This window comes from Cariama cristata, unplaced genomic scaffold, assembly GCF_000690535.1.
Source record: "Cariama cristata isolate BGI_N322 unplaced genomic scaffold, ASM69053v1 scaffold13256, whole genome shotgun sequence".
Taxonomy (NCBI): domain Eukaryota; kingdom Metazoa; phylum Chordata; class Aves; order Cariamiformes; family Cariamidae; genus Cariama; species Cariama cristata.
Window position 1 is genome coordinate 54,047 of NW_009621665.1, and position 16,326 is coordinate 70,372.

General features: G+C 41.5%; 1 protein-coding gene across 1 annotated transcript in view; it reads left to right on the forward strand.

Moving 5' to 3' along the window:
* Positions 1–15,601, forward strand: part of PPP2R2C (protein phosphatase 2, regulatory subunit B, gamma) — a 58,817-nt gene extending 43,216 nt beyond the window's left edge. Inside the window, exons 7-9 of the mRNA XM_009702059.1 lie at positions 714–883; positions 5,613–5,704; positions 15,111–15,601. Coding sequence (XP_009700361.1) covers positions 714–883; positions 5,613–5,704; positions 15,111–15,402 — 554 coding nt within the window. The 3' untranslated portion in view covers positions 15,403–15,601. The remainder of the gene's footprint in view (positions 1–713; positions 884–5,612; positions 5,705–15,110) is intronic.
* Positions 15,602–16,326: the final 725 nt, after the last annotated feature.

The window sequence follows — 16,326 nt, forward strand, 5'->3', positions numbered from 1 at the left end:
ACCCCTGACTTGTTGGATCGTGCAGCTCACAGAACAGCTAACCAGCACGTACAGTGAGTTTAGTGCTTTCCAGAGCTATCAGCAATTGCACATCAACTAAGTAGTTCATGTATCCACATGGTAAATCACTGTGTATTTTCTGCTCACCTTTCAGGAAGAAGTAATTGCAATTTGCAGTTGCTTTTCAAAATTCTCGTGTTTAGTCTCAGATGCCTTCAGACATGGCCAGTGAGTAGCCTGCAGACTGGCCAGCTGGTTCTGGCAACCAGGGCAGGCTTTGAGTAACCACCCTTCCCAGGGATGCCAAGACTGTTGTGAGACCACATGTACACCTTTCCTGTGACAGGGACGCCTGAAGTTGGTTATGTCAGGAAACAGGACATGCACACCCCAGAAAGGATGACCATAGATGAACTGCCTTGCTATAGGTAGCTGTAGTCAACTAACTAGCTGGTGTATTTTCATAATTTCCTGAAGTGATGATTTGGGCCCATAGCTATAGGGTTAATTATTGTAATATTTAAAGTTTACAGTTTGTATTTTTATATAAAGATAAAAGAATAAATTAAGTGCTGAGCATATAATCAATTCTATATCATATTCCTTGGTACATTGAATTACATGTTTCACAAGAAATGCACAGTTCCGATTCTACAACAGAGCATTTTTAAATAGAATTCTAATTTCTCTCTTGCTTCTTTTTCTTTGAACAGTTTATGAAGAACCAGAAGACCCCAGTAACAGATCATTTTTTTCAGAAATTATCTCTTCAGTGTCAGATGTCAAATTCAGTCACAGCGGTAGATACATGCTAACAAGAGATTACCTCACTGTTAAGGTTTGGGATCTGAACATGGAAACAAAGCCCGTAGAAACATACCAGGTAGGTATCTCCTCTGTCTTGAAATGCAACAATATAAAAGCGTCTCACTCTTCAAAAATGGAATGTTTTCCTAAGCTTCTCATTGCTTGGTCTGAGAAGCAGCTAGCTAAGAGAGCTGCTAATCAAAGTGCTTAAAATCCTCAGAGTGGCATCCTTGTAGTTGGAAAAGAGCAATTTCAGCATTAGTAAGGAAGCATGAGGCCTGGGGAATCAGGGTAACACTAACTGTGGATTGGGCTCTTGGAAGAAATGATGCTTCTAATAAGGGAAATCATCTCTTCACTTTCACATCTGTTTGCAGATGATGTATTTCACTACTGATGTTTAAAAGAAACTGAGGAAAGGATTTTGTGTGTTCCTTAGTGTTCTGCTTCTGCTGGGACTGCTGAGAGTTTACACCTTTGTCATTTCAGAACTTTTTTTTAAATTTCATCTACCCATTTCTCCCTTGTACATAGTTCTAGAAGCGATCAGTGCTAAACCCTGACATCACTGCTGACACAGCAGTTTGTGAATGCCAGACAGACACATCTGGTTGCCTGAATTCGTTGCTATATTATCCAGACAAAATGCCAGTGGCTTCAGCCAGCGCTGAGTTTGTACTCTGACATCTGTTCTGTTTGGCGATAGAGGGCTGAGCTTACATTTTTTGACTCTGCCTTGAAGAAGGAAAATATGTCTATGACACAGAAACTGCTTGTTATGAAAATGCAACGAGAAAAAACTGTTAAGCTACCTACAGAAGAGTATGCAAAGTAGGAAAAATGTCATTCATCTGGCTTGTACTGCTTACCTAAAGACAGTCCTGCGATAGTGCTGGAACAATCCCTTGTTTTCTGTGTCTATATAAAGGCAGGTGGGGTACAGTAGTTCACAGTAACTATAATTGAGATTGGTTTTAAAATAACATGTGATAAGAGTTTGGTAGCGTGTCTTGTTAAAACAACCAACATTTTACATCAATAATGTTGGAGGTATTTATTAGCTAGTGTTTAGTAGACAAAGTGGGCCCCACTGCCTCCATTACATTTCGGTGGATACTGTTTACTGTGTTAGTATTGGAAAGTCTGAGCCTGTGTGCCTTTAAGACTACAGAATTGGTTTTGCTCTGAAAATGGCAGTACTTGTAATGCTAAATGTGTTAGAAATGTTGATATGCTGTGAAAATGAAGTAGGAGGGTAAGGGCGAGACTGTGTTTTATATAACAGAATCGTATCTCAGATTTTGGGAACTTAGGTAATATATTATTTTATACTTATGCTAATGGAGTAGGTAACCTTGTCCCTGGAGAGGAATAGCTGGTCAAGCCAACCTGTTTGTCTTGACTTTGACATCTGCTTTTATTTCTTCATGTAGGTAGCTGTGAAACAAGCTGGTCACCTTTAAATCACTGTGACACCCAACACTGGGGCCAATTAAAAAGTTATATTTCTCCATGCTGAGATGGGAAAAATGAGTAAAATGTAAAATTTCCAGTACTGATTATTGTAATCAGAAGCTTACAAAAAGAAAATAAAAGACCTGCAACAACAAAACCCCTGCAAATATAACAGTGTTCTTGCTGCTGTACTTTAACCTATGGATTGCCTTTCATTTTCAAATATTTGTCCAGTGCCTTGTAGAGAGTATACAGATGCATTGCTGAGCGTTGAGGCGGACTAAAGGAGAATCTGGAACTCAGGGCCCTTAGGAAGCCAATAGCACAGGACTCCGTAGGATTCACATGGTCCAGCTGCTCTGGGCAACCTTTCACGTTTTTCAGCTGCAGAGAGTAGAGAATTCTGTTCTTAAGAAAGTGGTTTAAGTGACTCTCTTAAATAATTTGTCTTAGAGGTATCTTTCTCTTATATACCTAAATCTCATGTATAAACTTGGAAATCTCTCGAGAAGTTTTTTGCAGTGGATCACCCGAAGGCGACAAATAAACCTAACATTTTCAGTTATGTATTCACATAATTATGATGACATGTATATCATTAAAGGATTAAAAGATATTCATTAAAAGACTGAATTTTCAATTTCATCCACTGCATGGTAGCCACTTAGATATTGTCTAGCGGCAAGACTCATGAAGAGGATCGCAACAGGAGATTTCTCCACAGCGTTGTAAAAAAGAGCAAAGTCTGTAACTGTCCTGCTTCATTATCAGGTTACAATTTTAGTATCACAAAAAAAAAATTGAATTCGTCATGCAAGTTCTTTTTCTTATCAATGCTGTGGCTATAAGAATGCTATTGCATAGAGCAGCTGTTGCAGCCTTACTGAAACGTGTTATCTGCTGAGAATGATTCAACATGATTTTCTCCTGTTTATGCTTCATATAAAAGAAAAAAGGGCAGAGTATGGTGCACTGGACAGCACTAAAAGAGCAATGCAGTGGAATGGCCAGTGCTTGAACATTGCAAGGCAGCCCTGCTTAACAGGATGCTCTTCTGATGCTGCCAGGTGAATTACCCCAGCAAAACCATACCAGTAGTAACCAGAGGTGAACATGTTCATAGCTGATAATAGCTTGATCCATGTTTGGCAGGGTTTCTTGCACAGGGATTTGGACTAATGTGTCACTTACCAGTGCAATTCCTGATTGTGACTATTCAGTCCTAGTGAAATAGCTCCCTGCGTAGTCGTGTTGCTGTATTAGTCTGGAGCATGCAATTACTAGATAATTCCATGAAGGTCTGACCTAAAACAGTGCAGGGAAAAAAGCGAGAATGCATTCTGTAATTAGTTAGAAATTAATTTGGTTTGTATTCAAGTACTATTCATAGGTGATGAGAACAATATGTAACAGACAAGGCAAATCTGATTTGACCCTCAATCGGTAGTGGCAGATGAACATGCAAACAAGGTGAAAATTAAGTGTTTCTTCCAGTTAGTTTTTTGTAGTCACTCTGAGAGTCTGAATGTGTTCAAATGTGGTAATCAAAGGGTCCACATGAAGAGCAAGCCGGTTGTCCAAGGCAATAGTGCAAGTCTGCAGACAAGAAAAAGGAGCTGAGACCTTGAAGAAATCGGTAAAGAAATCTGAGAGAGGAACTGCAAAATGTTTTTTGACAGAGCTGATAGAAAGGCACAGCTCCAAGCTGCGGAGTTGGACGCACTTCGCAGAGGGTGTATACATGACAGTGGTCATGACAGATGGCTGTTGGAAATGGTAACGAGAGGAAGACCTAGAAATGACAATCAATGAGTCAAATGCGATCTACTTCCCTCTCCTGACTTACCAAACCTTTCCATTTCTTCCAAGTGTTGGAAGCTCAAAAAGATGATAAAGGAAAGAACTCCAGTGCTGTGACAAGTCACACTGCTAACATAAAAAGGCTTTAAGTAAAGACAAAATGAAAGGATTTAATTACAGAGGGTGCAAGACACTGCGTCAGCACTAAGTGTTCTGACCTATTACTTGCCATGAGGGTAAATGCATTTAATTGTGCAATGTTTTATCTGCATCTACCATTTGCCTGTTATTTGCTGTATAAGACATTATCTGTTGATGTCCAGCTCAGTGTTCACTCATCTGTTAATGAAAATTGGTCCATAAGTAACATTTATAATCCTTAATAACCTTACATTACAAATATTCTTAGGATACTGTACAATTTGGCTATTGAAAATGGGTTAGTTTAAAGAAAATATAAGTAAAAGGTCATTGTCCCTCATCTGATCTTGATAGAAGTTATCTTACTAGAAGAAATGTGTACATCCTCAGGCCAGAGAAGGATGCTGAGCATCCACGAGCAGGAGCAGTATCCCTGGACTTGCAAGAACCAGTACCTCTGTATGCTGGAGCTAAATTATGCCCCTCAGCTATTGGGTTGGTATGTGTGTTCCAAGAGGCCATCTACACAACTTTTTTTTACAATTTCTACAACAGCTAGAAGAAAACATCAGGAGTGAAAATACATTAGTAAATTCGTCTAGGCAGGGATTTTCTAGCTCATTATTTCCTCGTGGAATGAAACCAATCATCCAGAAGGAAAACTAATCAAATTCAGCAAAGGATTGAAAGAGTTTGCATGAGATCTGTCTCTTTATGATAACCCTTGTTCAGCAGAGATGTGTGGCCCAGAGGAGAGGTCTTCTGCTGGTTAGCCCCATTTTTCAAGGATGTAAGTGAGAATTTACAATGTTGTTTTTAAGTCTTAGACAAATAGGAGATATCCTTGGGCTAAATCAGTGTTCTAATTTGCAGCCTGTGCAACTACAACCTTGTACTGTATTTGGCTTCTGAAATACCTTACCCAAATATATGTAATACCGTACACTACAGATTCTTTTAATAGAGCCAAGTTCTTTCTGCCACAAGTGAGAGTCCACGTATCTTGGAATATGACATTTTTTGTTACTATTTAAATTAGATTTCTTGCACATTAATTAGCACAACTAGGGTATCAGCTGGTGAAATGTCTTTGGGAATTAGGCTAGCACTGAGAAAATCACCCAAGCAGGAAACAAATATGTTGAAGAGGGGTGGTCTGCAGCCTGCTGAGGGAGGTATGCTTCATGCCTTCCTGCAACAATCATTCTGTAGTGCCTGGTTAATTGGGCTGTGGAAAAGTACAGATAGCTTCTTTAGAGTTTAAACACAGTATCTTCTGCAAAGCTACCAATCTGTGCAGCATATTTTGAAAGTGGATGTGGGAGATAAAGCAGAGAGTGGGAGGCTGGTTGTGAGTTTTATATTTTGTTTTATTTCAAGAATAACAACAGTTATTTTCTTTGAAACAGGTCCATGATTACCTTAGGAGCAAGTTGTGTTCCCTCTATGAAAATGATTGCATCTTTGACAAGTTTGAATGTGCATGGAATGGATCAGACAGGTAATCCATCCTTATGTCCATCACTGTCTTCATTTAGCAAAAGAGCTCCAATATGATGGGGGACAATCAGAAAGTCAAGTGTTATACATGGTTATTTTCCACATCGATGTACATCTTGACATACCAGTGTTCAGGCTGATAAAAGGTGTTTGAATATTGGTGCAGTTGTGTCTCTGACCTCCTTAGACATGATGTATACCTTGTTAATCTTGGCTCATGCCTTAGGGGGAAAAACCTTCAAATTCTGTCCTTTTTCACTAAAATCGTAAGTAGGCTGCAAAAGTTAAAAAGAATGCTGCCAAGTCATACAGCCCCACCAACACACTAAGGAAGCTTGTGTGATCCTGTATTTACACATGAGCTGCCTCAGAAATTCAGTTCATTTACTGGAAACAGGGAGCAAGGAAAGGCAGTCACAGGCACCCACTGATTCTCTGCAAACTGCTGCCAAATGACAGTTTCTTCTGATACCTACCTCCATCAGAGCAGTCTATGTGCAGTCCCTATGCACTGAAGGAGAGGACCTTGTTTTTCTCTTGGACATAATATCTTGTTGAGTATTTGAATGATAAATATTGGCACAAGTCAGAGAGTGTGAGTGAGGATGCAGTGTTCTAATGTCATAATGTTAGCAAATGGTCGCAGTACTTTGTGGAGAAGGAATATTGTACAGGAAGAACTGAGCAGCCGAGAGGAATGGGATAATAAAAATATATGAAACCCAAGAATTTACTGCAAGGTGAGGATTTTAGTTAAAAGAAAACACAAACCTTCATCTTATCCTTTGGAAACAACTCACAGGGACATTCATATGCTAGGTGACTGTGGCAGGGACTAGCAGTCTACAAAATGCATGTGAAAGAGAGCACAGGAGCCAATTTTGGATGGCACACTGTGACTCCTGGCTTAGCAGAGCTGGGAGCCAAGAGGCAAAAGTTTGGCACTCGCCGAGAACCTGGAACTGTGCCTTCAGCTCACTTAGCCTCTCATTTGGGAAAAACAGTCCGTCTCATTGTATTTGAAGCAGGCCTGCCCCCCTGGACTGGGCAAGGACTATGAAACAGAGTGTGGGGCAGCTGTGAAAAAGGCAAATATGATCCTTGAATGGGCAAGAACTGGGATATCCAGCAGAGAAAGGAGCACTAGTGACATTGTGTTAGGGTCTTATTCAAAGGCCTTTGGACTGCCATTATACATTTCTTGTCCCTCATCTCCAAGGTGGATGAACTAATCAGGCAAATGGACAGCTGCTCTAAAGTAAGGAGAGGGCAGGAGTTTGGTTTTGATCAGCTTAGCAAAAGAGAAGCCAAGATTATACTTGCTTCTAGGGAAGAAGAGGATCTAGCTAAGATAAATGTGAATGATAATGACACAACAGCAAATAGGTATTGAGTGACAACAGGTAATTATAACCTGGAAATTAAAGGTAGTTCATACCTGTCCAGACAGTGACAGTGTGGAGCAGTCTTCCTGTCCTGAGTAGCGGAGGTGTAAGAAGCCCAACTGTTTTGATGATTGTGGTCAGGAAATTTGTGAAAGCAGTTATGTGAGACATTGGTTAAAATGACAAGCATCTGAACTTGGAAATGCAGAACAAGGTCTCTTCCAGTCTGGTGTTCCACAAATGCAGACAACGTGTAATGCTGTACACTGTGCAAGGGGCATCTTCTCTTTGGACTGCTTGTCTTTGCTCAGTTCCTGTACCTGCCCAATGGAGAGATTCTGTCTTTACTAAGAAATAAAACTTTTACCTTGTATCATTTATTATGCAAACAAAATTATATACTTCCATTATCTCTGTTGTCTGCATGCCATGTTTTAGGGTAACATGTTTTCTGACAAGGATTAACTCAGCATTGAGTATCCCCTGTGATACATACTGGTGGCCATTTAAAATGGCATAGATGGACCACACTGGGCAAAATACTTCCCAGATTGCTATGACTGCAACTTGGGCACCAGCTGCTGTGGAAATGGCTTTGATATAGTCAGAAAGTAGGAATGACCCACAGAAGTTTTAGGGGAAGATCCGAGTTTTGGGGCTTTTCTCTGAACCTCCCACACCCATGCATGAACGGATGTTTTAGCAGAGGATTGTCTCAGTAGACTGGTTACTGCTTGAGTTTAGTCCTACAAGAAATACCAAAATTAAAACATTTCTTGAAAATATGAACAGTGCTGATCCCTGCCTAAATCTGACACAGAAGAACAACACAATCAAATAATTTAGATATTTTGAAACTTTGACAAAGATTCAGGGCTTTTCAGGTCATTTCAAACCGTTTTGCTTATCCTTGATGGGAATTCCCAGTGTGTTGTACAGGATGGACAGCTACTTGTTCCCAGGCCCAGAGCCTTTCTCCTGTAGTCAAATGAAGTGCTGCTGTCCTCATTAGTGTGGTAGGACTGCTCTCTGGGTAGTTGCCTAGTAATAATAGAAATATTCAATATCAGGATTTAAAGTGAGCATAATATTTTCGTTCCTAATTGAGAGATGGATCATAATTTAAATTATATTTGGGTACCAGTAACTCTTAAAGAACAGTTTATTTGAATAGTAAGGTCACTTAATTTGATCCTTTTGGTCTGTTTTTTTTAAAAAAGACTACTGCTAAAAGCAAGCAATTAACCTATTAAGAATGGTACTCTTAAGAGATGCTGCAGCACAGTATTTATGTTATTCATACATATACTTAACAGTAGTAACTGGAGTTCTAAAGGTGTTATTTTTGTCTTTTGCAGAGCTTTTTCTTTTAAAGCTACAATGACAATTTAAATTGACAGGATTGTTCAGTTAAAAATGAAAGCATGTTTATTATTTTGGGTGAAAATACTTTGTATTCATTTTTGTCATTACTAAGGAGTTAATCTAGGCTACGACAGAACCTGATAGTGAGGCTGTTTACAAAAAAAATCAATGTACGTGAGCTCTGATTAGAACGTGATTGATGCTCAGTTACTCCAATGAACAGGAACTAATACAATCAGACAGAGCCGATCTCATTTGCTGAAGGGCACATTAATCACTATGTACTTTGGCAACAACAGTGGTCAGGGGAGGGAGTCAAGCAGGGGTCTTACACTAATTCAACCAGATGAGCACATATTATCTGTAGTTGAGTATATTACACTAAAATCATACCGCCTTTATTGTATATACATCATTACATGACTATGTAGAATATACAGCGATTTAATTTAGTTCTTCCATTCACTTCCAAAGTCAAGTCTTTTAATAATGACCCACAAGACACTATTTCCTTCCCACTGTCAACCAAACTCATTTTGTTATTTCAGTTTTACCTCAAAAATTAGCAATTTTGCAGCTGTTTGTGAATGAAAGAAGACAGTAAAAAAAAAATGTAGTAATTCTACATGGTAGTAAGTGAATACCTTAATTACTATTCATTTTTTTAAGATTTCAATGAATGGGTGTATGGGAACCCTTCCAGGGTGACTTCTGAATACCATCATGATAAGTGATATGCTGTAAGCAGATGAGTGAAGTCACATACAACTGTTCAGTCAGTCCTTTCCTACTGAACTGTCATTCATCCCAGTAATATCCGTCAGCCTTCACTCTGATCAGGCAGAATTGGCAGATCCCAGCAGATGAGATGTTAGCAGTCTATTCCTGTCTGGCAGCATGCTCCGTGCTGGAGAGCTAGAAGACATCATTTTATTCTCAGGGCTCAGCATGTCAACTATTGGCTTGGCAGGACTTGGGGATCCCCTGTTCTTATTCCCGGTCTTATGCCAGCCAGCTGTGTCGGAGTGCTACAAGCCTGAATCCAGTGTCTCAAGCTTTTCCATCAGCATACTCCCCAGAAGGTTTAAAGAAGTCCCTTCTTTGTGATGGGGAGTCAATTGCTTCATGCAGCGCAGCATAAAGGAAAATTCCCCAATATGCCAGCAGGCCTCCGCTGCTTGCAACACTGCTTCCTCCTTTCCCTTAGTTGCAATAAATCTCATTTTTCTTTCCTATGAAAAATGTTTTTGAAGAGTTTTCCTGGAACCAATCCTTTTGTCTCCTAAGGTCAACTTGTCACGAAACCAGATCTGGTGGACCTTGTGTGTCAATCCCAGGAGACTGCAGATGTGCTGTTCTGCACTGGTACACATGGTAGTGAAATCTTGGAAGTTTAGGGGCTCGAAATATAATTGGGGAAACAATTTCAGGTCAAAGTAATGGTCCCCTTTCATGCTGGTTGCCTTGAGGGACTCCTTTGCAGAGATTTACAAGTCTGGAGGCAGGCTCTGGTGGAGGCGGCTCTCTGAGTCTCCTCCCCTAACACCTGCTTGGATTCGATGGCCTGCCTCTCTTGCCCCAAAGAGTGATGTTCTGCTGCCACATTTGTGGTGAGGAGCAGGTTAGCTGGGTTGTTTTAATGTTTCTATCATCCTTAAGCCTGGTGTGTGCCAGTCCTTGAAGCCCTGCCCAGCGTTAGTCCTGTTACACCATCCCATGGCTTCCGTGGTCTCTTGAGCAACAGTGTAGGAGGGGAGCTACGACATGAACTGAATTTCTCCAGACAACAGAAATCTGCAGGTGAATAAAAATTTCTATGCATCTAGGAAGACTAATCTGGGCCAGAGTTAGCCCAAAAATTATTATAGAAGTGTCTTTAAAAAAAAAAAACAACAACAATGAAACCAACACGAAACAAAGTGAAGTGAGTATGGTTTGGTTTTTAAGCAAGCCTTCAATTCCAGCTGATTTCCCCAGAGCTTCAGGGCAAACCCTGACACCCAGGAAGGCAGCTGAATGAAGCAGTTTTGATGAAAACTGTTGCATGCAAGGATGGCCGCAACATGGATGATGTTTAAGAGCTTGGCTTGCAATAAAGAAATCTGAACGAAGTATGGGAATAACAAGTATGAGAAAGACAGAGATATGCCACAACCTGCACTCCCAAATTCCTACCAGATTCAAGAGCACAGGAACCAGTCATTTGTATGTGATGAGAGATGAGACACACCTCCCCCCCAGCTCATTTCTCCAGCTTTCAGCCCGAAGGAGAAGGCAAGGATGGAAGCCCAAAACCTTTGAGGGCTGAGCAAGTTGTCTGTGAGAGTAAGCAAGACTGGAGGTAGTGGGAGATCACAAAGAAAGGGTGAGCAGTGAGACCTCCAAAAGTAGAATGAAGAGATGAGAGAGGGGAAGAAGGAACAGAGAAAGGGAAATAACAAAGTGAAGCAAAAGAGACAGGATGGAACGGGGAACAGAGGATGAAGCTAAGGAGGATACTTCACTGGTGGGAGAGAGAAGCACATAAGGTGTTTTTTTAAAAATTATAGAGAAGGATAGAGGGAAATGGAAAAAGGGGAGGGGAGAAGGAAGAGAGGGGGAAAGGAAACCCTACCTGGAAAGTGTGGTAAAGACTAGAGTCAGAATTAGAGGGGAAGAAAGAGGAAAAAAGAACAGAATGGCGACTAAGGAGGGAGTGAGAAGAAAAGTCAGTTAGTAAAACTAGGATTGGTCTGCACTGGGGTTTCCTCCTTCCCTTTTTAGTTTCTGTAAGAATAAATTTGTCCTGCTTGTAAAGAAAAAAAAAAAAGTATAAGACTTTGGGCCATAGTGACCCCGCATGAGGAGTGAAGTTTGGCATGAGATGCCTCAGGCTGCATCATTGATAAGCAAGAATGCCCCAGTGTCAGTGGAGGCTGGACAAACTAGTAGCATTTTGTGTTGTCTCTCAAAACACGCATACCTGAAGAATTGCCAGAAACCCTCAGACCTTGCTTGGAGCAGCTGTAAAAGAGGGAGCAGAGAGTGCTCCGTGTGCTCTGCAGAGCAGCACCGTGCGGAGAGGAAAACGTGTTCCCTGGTGGGGCAGTGCAGGATGTGGGGCTGTCCGAATGCCCTTGGGGTCCTGCAGATACAGGGTCTCGCCTCTCCTTCCAGCGCACCAGCTGGGCTGCTGATGCGGGAAATGTAGGTAGTGGTAGCCATGTTGCTGCCATTAGGGTTTTTTCCAGCTTTTTTGCTTTTTTTTCCTTTTAAAAATTACTTTTTTTTTTTTAATCCTGCTGCCTGTAGCTGTGGTGGTTTGAGCTGGGTACAGTCTATCAGCAGCTTTGCTCCAACCTGTGCTGTCAGTACGCTGCTCCTCACGGTGCACTGGAGTGTGTTCTGTGTCCTAAACACCCGTGCGTGGCTGACATGATGGTACCTCTGACCATGTGTAGCACAATTTATAAACATGCTTTCTAAATAAAATTGAAGGTGGTTCCAAATAAAATTGAAGATGGTTAGGCAGAGCTTTTCTGGGCTGCTCCCTTACAGACCTATGAATTAGTGTGGGGTGTTTTGGGTGAGGGGCTTTGTTTGGTTTCTTGAAGCAGCCTCACTTGCCAGGGTTTTGTGCAAGCACTCATCATAACACTGCTGTGCAGAGCAGAGTCTGGAAATACAGAACAGACTCTTCCTATACTCAGCTACCATTTTTATTCTTCTCTCTCTCTCTCTCAAAATTCTCTTTATTGCATACATTCCATTATTGTACATTATATTTTCCTGAACAGGAATAAATTGCAGGTCTTACATCTAGTTCTCACTCTCTTTTATTGTTATTTTAAGCAGCAGGTAAGGTTATAATCCATCTGTGTTTGTGACCTTGAACAAGAATGGGCACTTTCTCATTTACATAATGCTATTTTTTACTGAACCATTAAACTTCAGAAAAACAGGGCCAGCATGAGAAGTAGTCAACTACATATGTTAAAAAAAATAACTGCAGTAAATCCAACTGAAGAAAGCAGACTTTTAAAAATATGCGAGAGTTCAAGAAGTTAAAAAGCAAATGGACTATAAAGACAGTTTTACTGCAAGCAAAACCTCCTAAAATAAGATTCTTGACAAACAGCACTCTGCATTTGGCGCACGGGTGCTCTGCCTGCATGAAAACTGCTCCCCTGACAGTTCCTGCCTTCATCAGGAGGGATGCTCCTCATTCCCTGGGGAACCACAGCTCTGCAGCCCATGGCACGAGGTGCCCCAGTGTTATGAACTGGTTTCAAAATTTTGCCTGGGGGGCAAAAACCACAGTACTGTGCTGGGCTGTTTGCATCACACATTGTGTATGTTAGTGCTGAGATTCGAAATAACCTCGATTTTTTCATGTTGTGAATAACCATTACAGCAGGAGCCGTAATGACAAGACATGGTGATTTGGAAGGAGTGAAACATTAGATTTACTGCTGTTGATTCAATTTCTGAAATGGGCACTAATCTTGATCAATAGGCTTTCTGCAGCTTCTGGGATATGTTTTATCAAGCTGTCACGCTGACTTTTTTTTTTTTTTTTAGCATGTGAGATTGTTAACTTGTGCCTTACTAAACAGGATTATGCCAGTCCTTTGTGGGTGGGGAAGGTAAGGGAAACCTCAATGCAGACAACCCAAGGGTGGGCACCACTTCTGGAGAGCAGCGAGGCAGCTCCCTGCCAGGGCTGGCTGCAGCTCCCTGTGGCCAAGTGCCTCTCTTGCCCATCCCCAAAGTCAGGAGCCGAGCAGCGGTGCAGCCAGCGGCGTGCTGCCTGCAGACCTCAGGAAAGCCGCCTCTGGAGAGGGGGAAGGCTGTAGGTGAGCTGTTGCTGAGGACAGTGCATGCTGCGTCTCTGTGCTACGCCTCTCTGATTTGCAGCAGTTTCCTTTCGCACTTCAGGAGCTGCAAAAAAAGCTCAGTGTGGAATCAGCTGTCATCAAACTCCAGTATGCCATCAGCAAACATGGAAGCAGGATGGAGCTGGCAGTCTTGCTAGTGATTCACAGCGTACAAATCCAGCTCACCCCCTCTGGTTACCCTACGGTGGCTCTGAAGCGAGTGGAGTTGCTGTGAGTCAGTAGCTGTAGTGCAAAAGCAGTTAGCTGCACAGCTCCCATTTGTGCATTTTTCAGTATATTACTCATTTGTATTACAGTAGCTCCTAATGGCCCCAAATGAGATCATGGCAGCCCTGGCTGGAGGCTATGCACATAGTGTAAGACAGCTCCTGAATCCAGGAGCATCTAATCTAATCAGCTAGTGTGCATCTGTACAGCGGAGAGTATAGTTTATGCCTTTGAATTCTCCCACGGTTGCATATGCCGTGGTTTCCTGGCCGATATGCTGCTCGATGCAGATTCCCCCCAAGTGGGAAACAACAGCAAAGTGCTAAAGCAACTGTCATTTGAGATGGAAGTTAGTTTATTAAATGCAAAGCACATGAAATACTCTCTGTTGGGCTGTACTAGAAAGGCAAATAGTTCCTGATTGCCTGAGTCTTAGTGCTGTACAGGTTTTCCTGGGGACATCTGACCATTTGGGGTGGATTCCCCCTTCCAGAATGCAAACTCAGAAAAAACACCGTTTGGGGCTGAGAGAGGAGAGTAGAGCATGGCCCTGGCTTCGCATATGGAAAAAGTTCACAGGGGATGAGCTTTCGAATGGGGCTCTGAAACTTGTGATTATGCTAATCCAATAACCCGAGGGCCATGGATGAAATCCTGAATTCATTAAAGTTAGTGACAAAATATCCTCCCCTAGGGACTGGGGGAATGAGGCAACTGGCAATCCATTATTTCAAACTACAAGCTGATTAATGGGGTAGTTTTTATACAGCTCAAGGTATATTTTCTGTCCCTTTCTCCCAGACCCAGAAATATATCCTGACTTGAAGCTTCATTCAAACTTCATACAAGAGATGACAGAATCCTGTTTATCAATGTGTTTATTTCTAAGAAGCATTGTAGCTACAAATTTTAATGGTGTCTGGACTTGCAAGGTCTATGGCTTCAGAGGGGAAAAGGTTTGATTCTGGAAATAATTTACTTGTGCAAACAGTGTGATTTTTCAGGACCTTTCAAAACACCTTTCTTCAAAATACTCATTAAAATACGTAATTATTTACTCAGTCTTAACTATTGTATCAGAAGGTTTGAACTACTTGGCATTATTTTTTTAAAAAAAGACTGTTTCTGGAATCATAGTAAATCTCAGCTGTCAGAAAAGGTAAAGCTCTGGAGAAAGAAAAAAGCCTGAAATATATGATCCGTAAATGCTCATAAAAAGCTGGAGGGTAATTGAAAATAACTTATTAAAACATATTACTTTTATTGTCTTGTGGAGTCAATCTCATGATGTCGGGGTCCTGACATTTGTGCATGCTTCAGGATGCGAGTTTTGAGGTAACTGTAATTTTCATTGAATACTCTAATAGGGAAGGGGAAGACATTGGTAGAAGAAAACTATTCACTTTGGGGAGTACTGGGAAAAATCCTGTTTTATATTCTTTCCTAGCTGAAACCAGAAGACATCTTATCCTAAGGTTAAAGCTCAGCTGCCCTAATCCAGTCATGTTAGTAGACTTCCCGCAAGCTGCTGCTTAACTCTCTTTGGTTTTGCTCTCTTTCTTTCTCTCTACAGTGTGATAATGACAGGTGCATATAACAACTTTTTTCGAATGTTTGACCGAAATACCAAACGGGATGTTACCTTGGAGGCATCCCGAGAGAGCAGTAAACCACGAGCTATTCTTAAGCCCCGGAGAGTCTGCGTTGGAGGCAAACGGAGGAAAGATGACATCAGTGTTGACAGTTTGGACTTTACTAAGAAGATCTTGCACACAGCGTGGCACCCAACTGAGAACATCATTGCTATAGCAGCGACAAACAATCTGTACATATTTCAGGATAAAGTGAACTCAGAAATGCACTAGATTTATCAATATCCCTCTATATTTACAAACCAGCCTCTTGAGAGTTGTAGAAGGATGTGATCTTCACAAAAATTGTGGCTTCTGTGGTGGGATTTGTAGGTTGCATCCTTTCATCCCTCAGCCTGTATCATTATTGGTGGCAAGCCAACTATTTTCCATCACTGCAACTGTATGAGTAAAAGGCACGACTGCAAATCCAGTACTGTGGTCTGTATTGGTTCCTTTAAACAAACAGGGGTATTTATTCACCTTGGGAGCATTCCTGAGGAGGGCTGAGACTCCTCAACTCTCGTCAGTCCTTTCGAGGGTCTCTGTGGTTCACAGGACCATGCTGTTCTGGTGCCCTGCCTGCTTTTGCAGTCCACAACATTTACCACATTGTTAGAGCTTTTTGCCTCAATCTCTTGATTATTTTTTTTTCAGTAACATTTTCCTGACTTTCAACTAAGCCAAGCCTGTTTCAGTGAATGAATAGCCACATCCCTTTAGAGCACGTGGCACGTTGGAGGGGCCTCATGACAATTATAGCTGGAAACAGAATCCCTCCTGGTGAAAAGCTGCCCTGTCTCAGCCGTCCCATTCCCTTCTTTACAACACCCTCTTACTTATTTATTTGCATTACTTTGTGCTTCAGCTTCCCGAGTGAATAAGTGACAAACTGGTGTAGTTACTCAGCCAGCTTATTTTAAGAAGTTTATTCACCATAGATCTCTTTGCTTTGTTTAAAACAATAACTAACTAGTATCTTCATCACGTGGAGGACTATTAAAAAACTTGGTATTGCCACTCCAGGGGGACTGGGTGGTCGGACACAGCCTGGCAGTTAACACACAAACCCGTCTTACTGTTTGGGGGTTGGAGTTCTGGAAACCTTGGCTAGAAGTGCTGTCCTTGAAGGCAAGGATCGACTTCGGTGGGAACAAA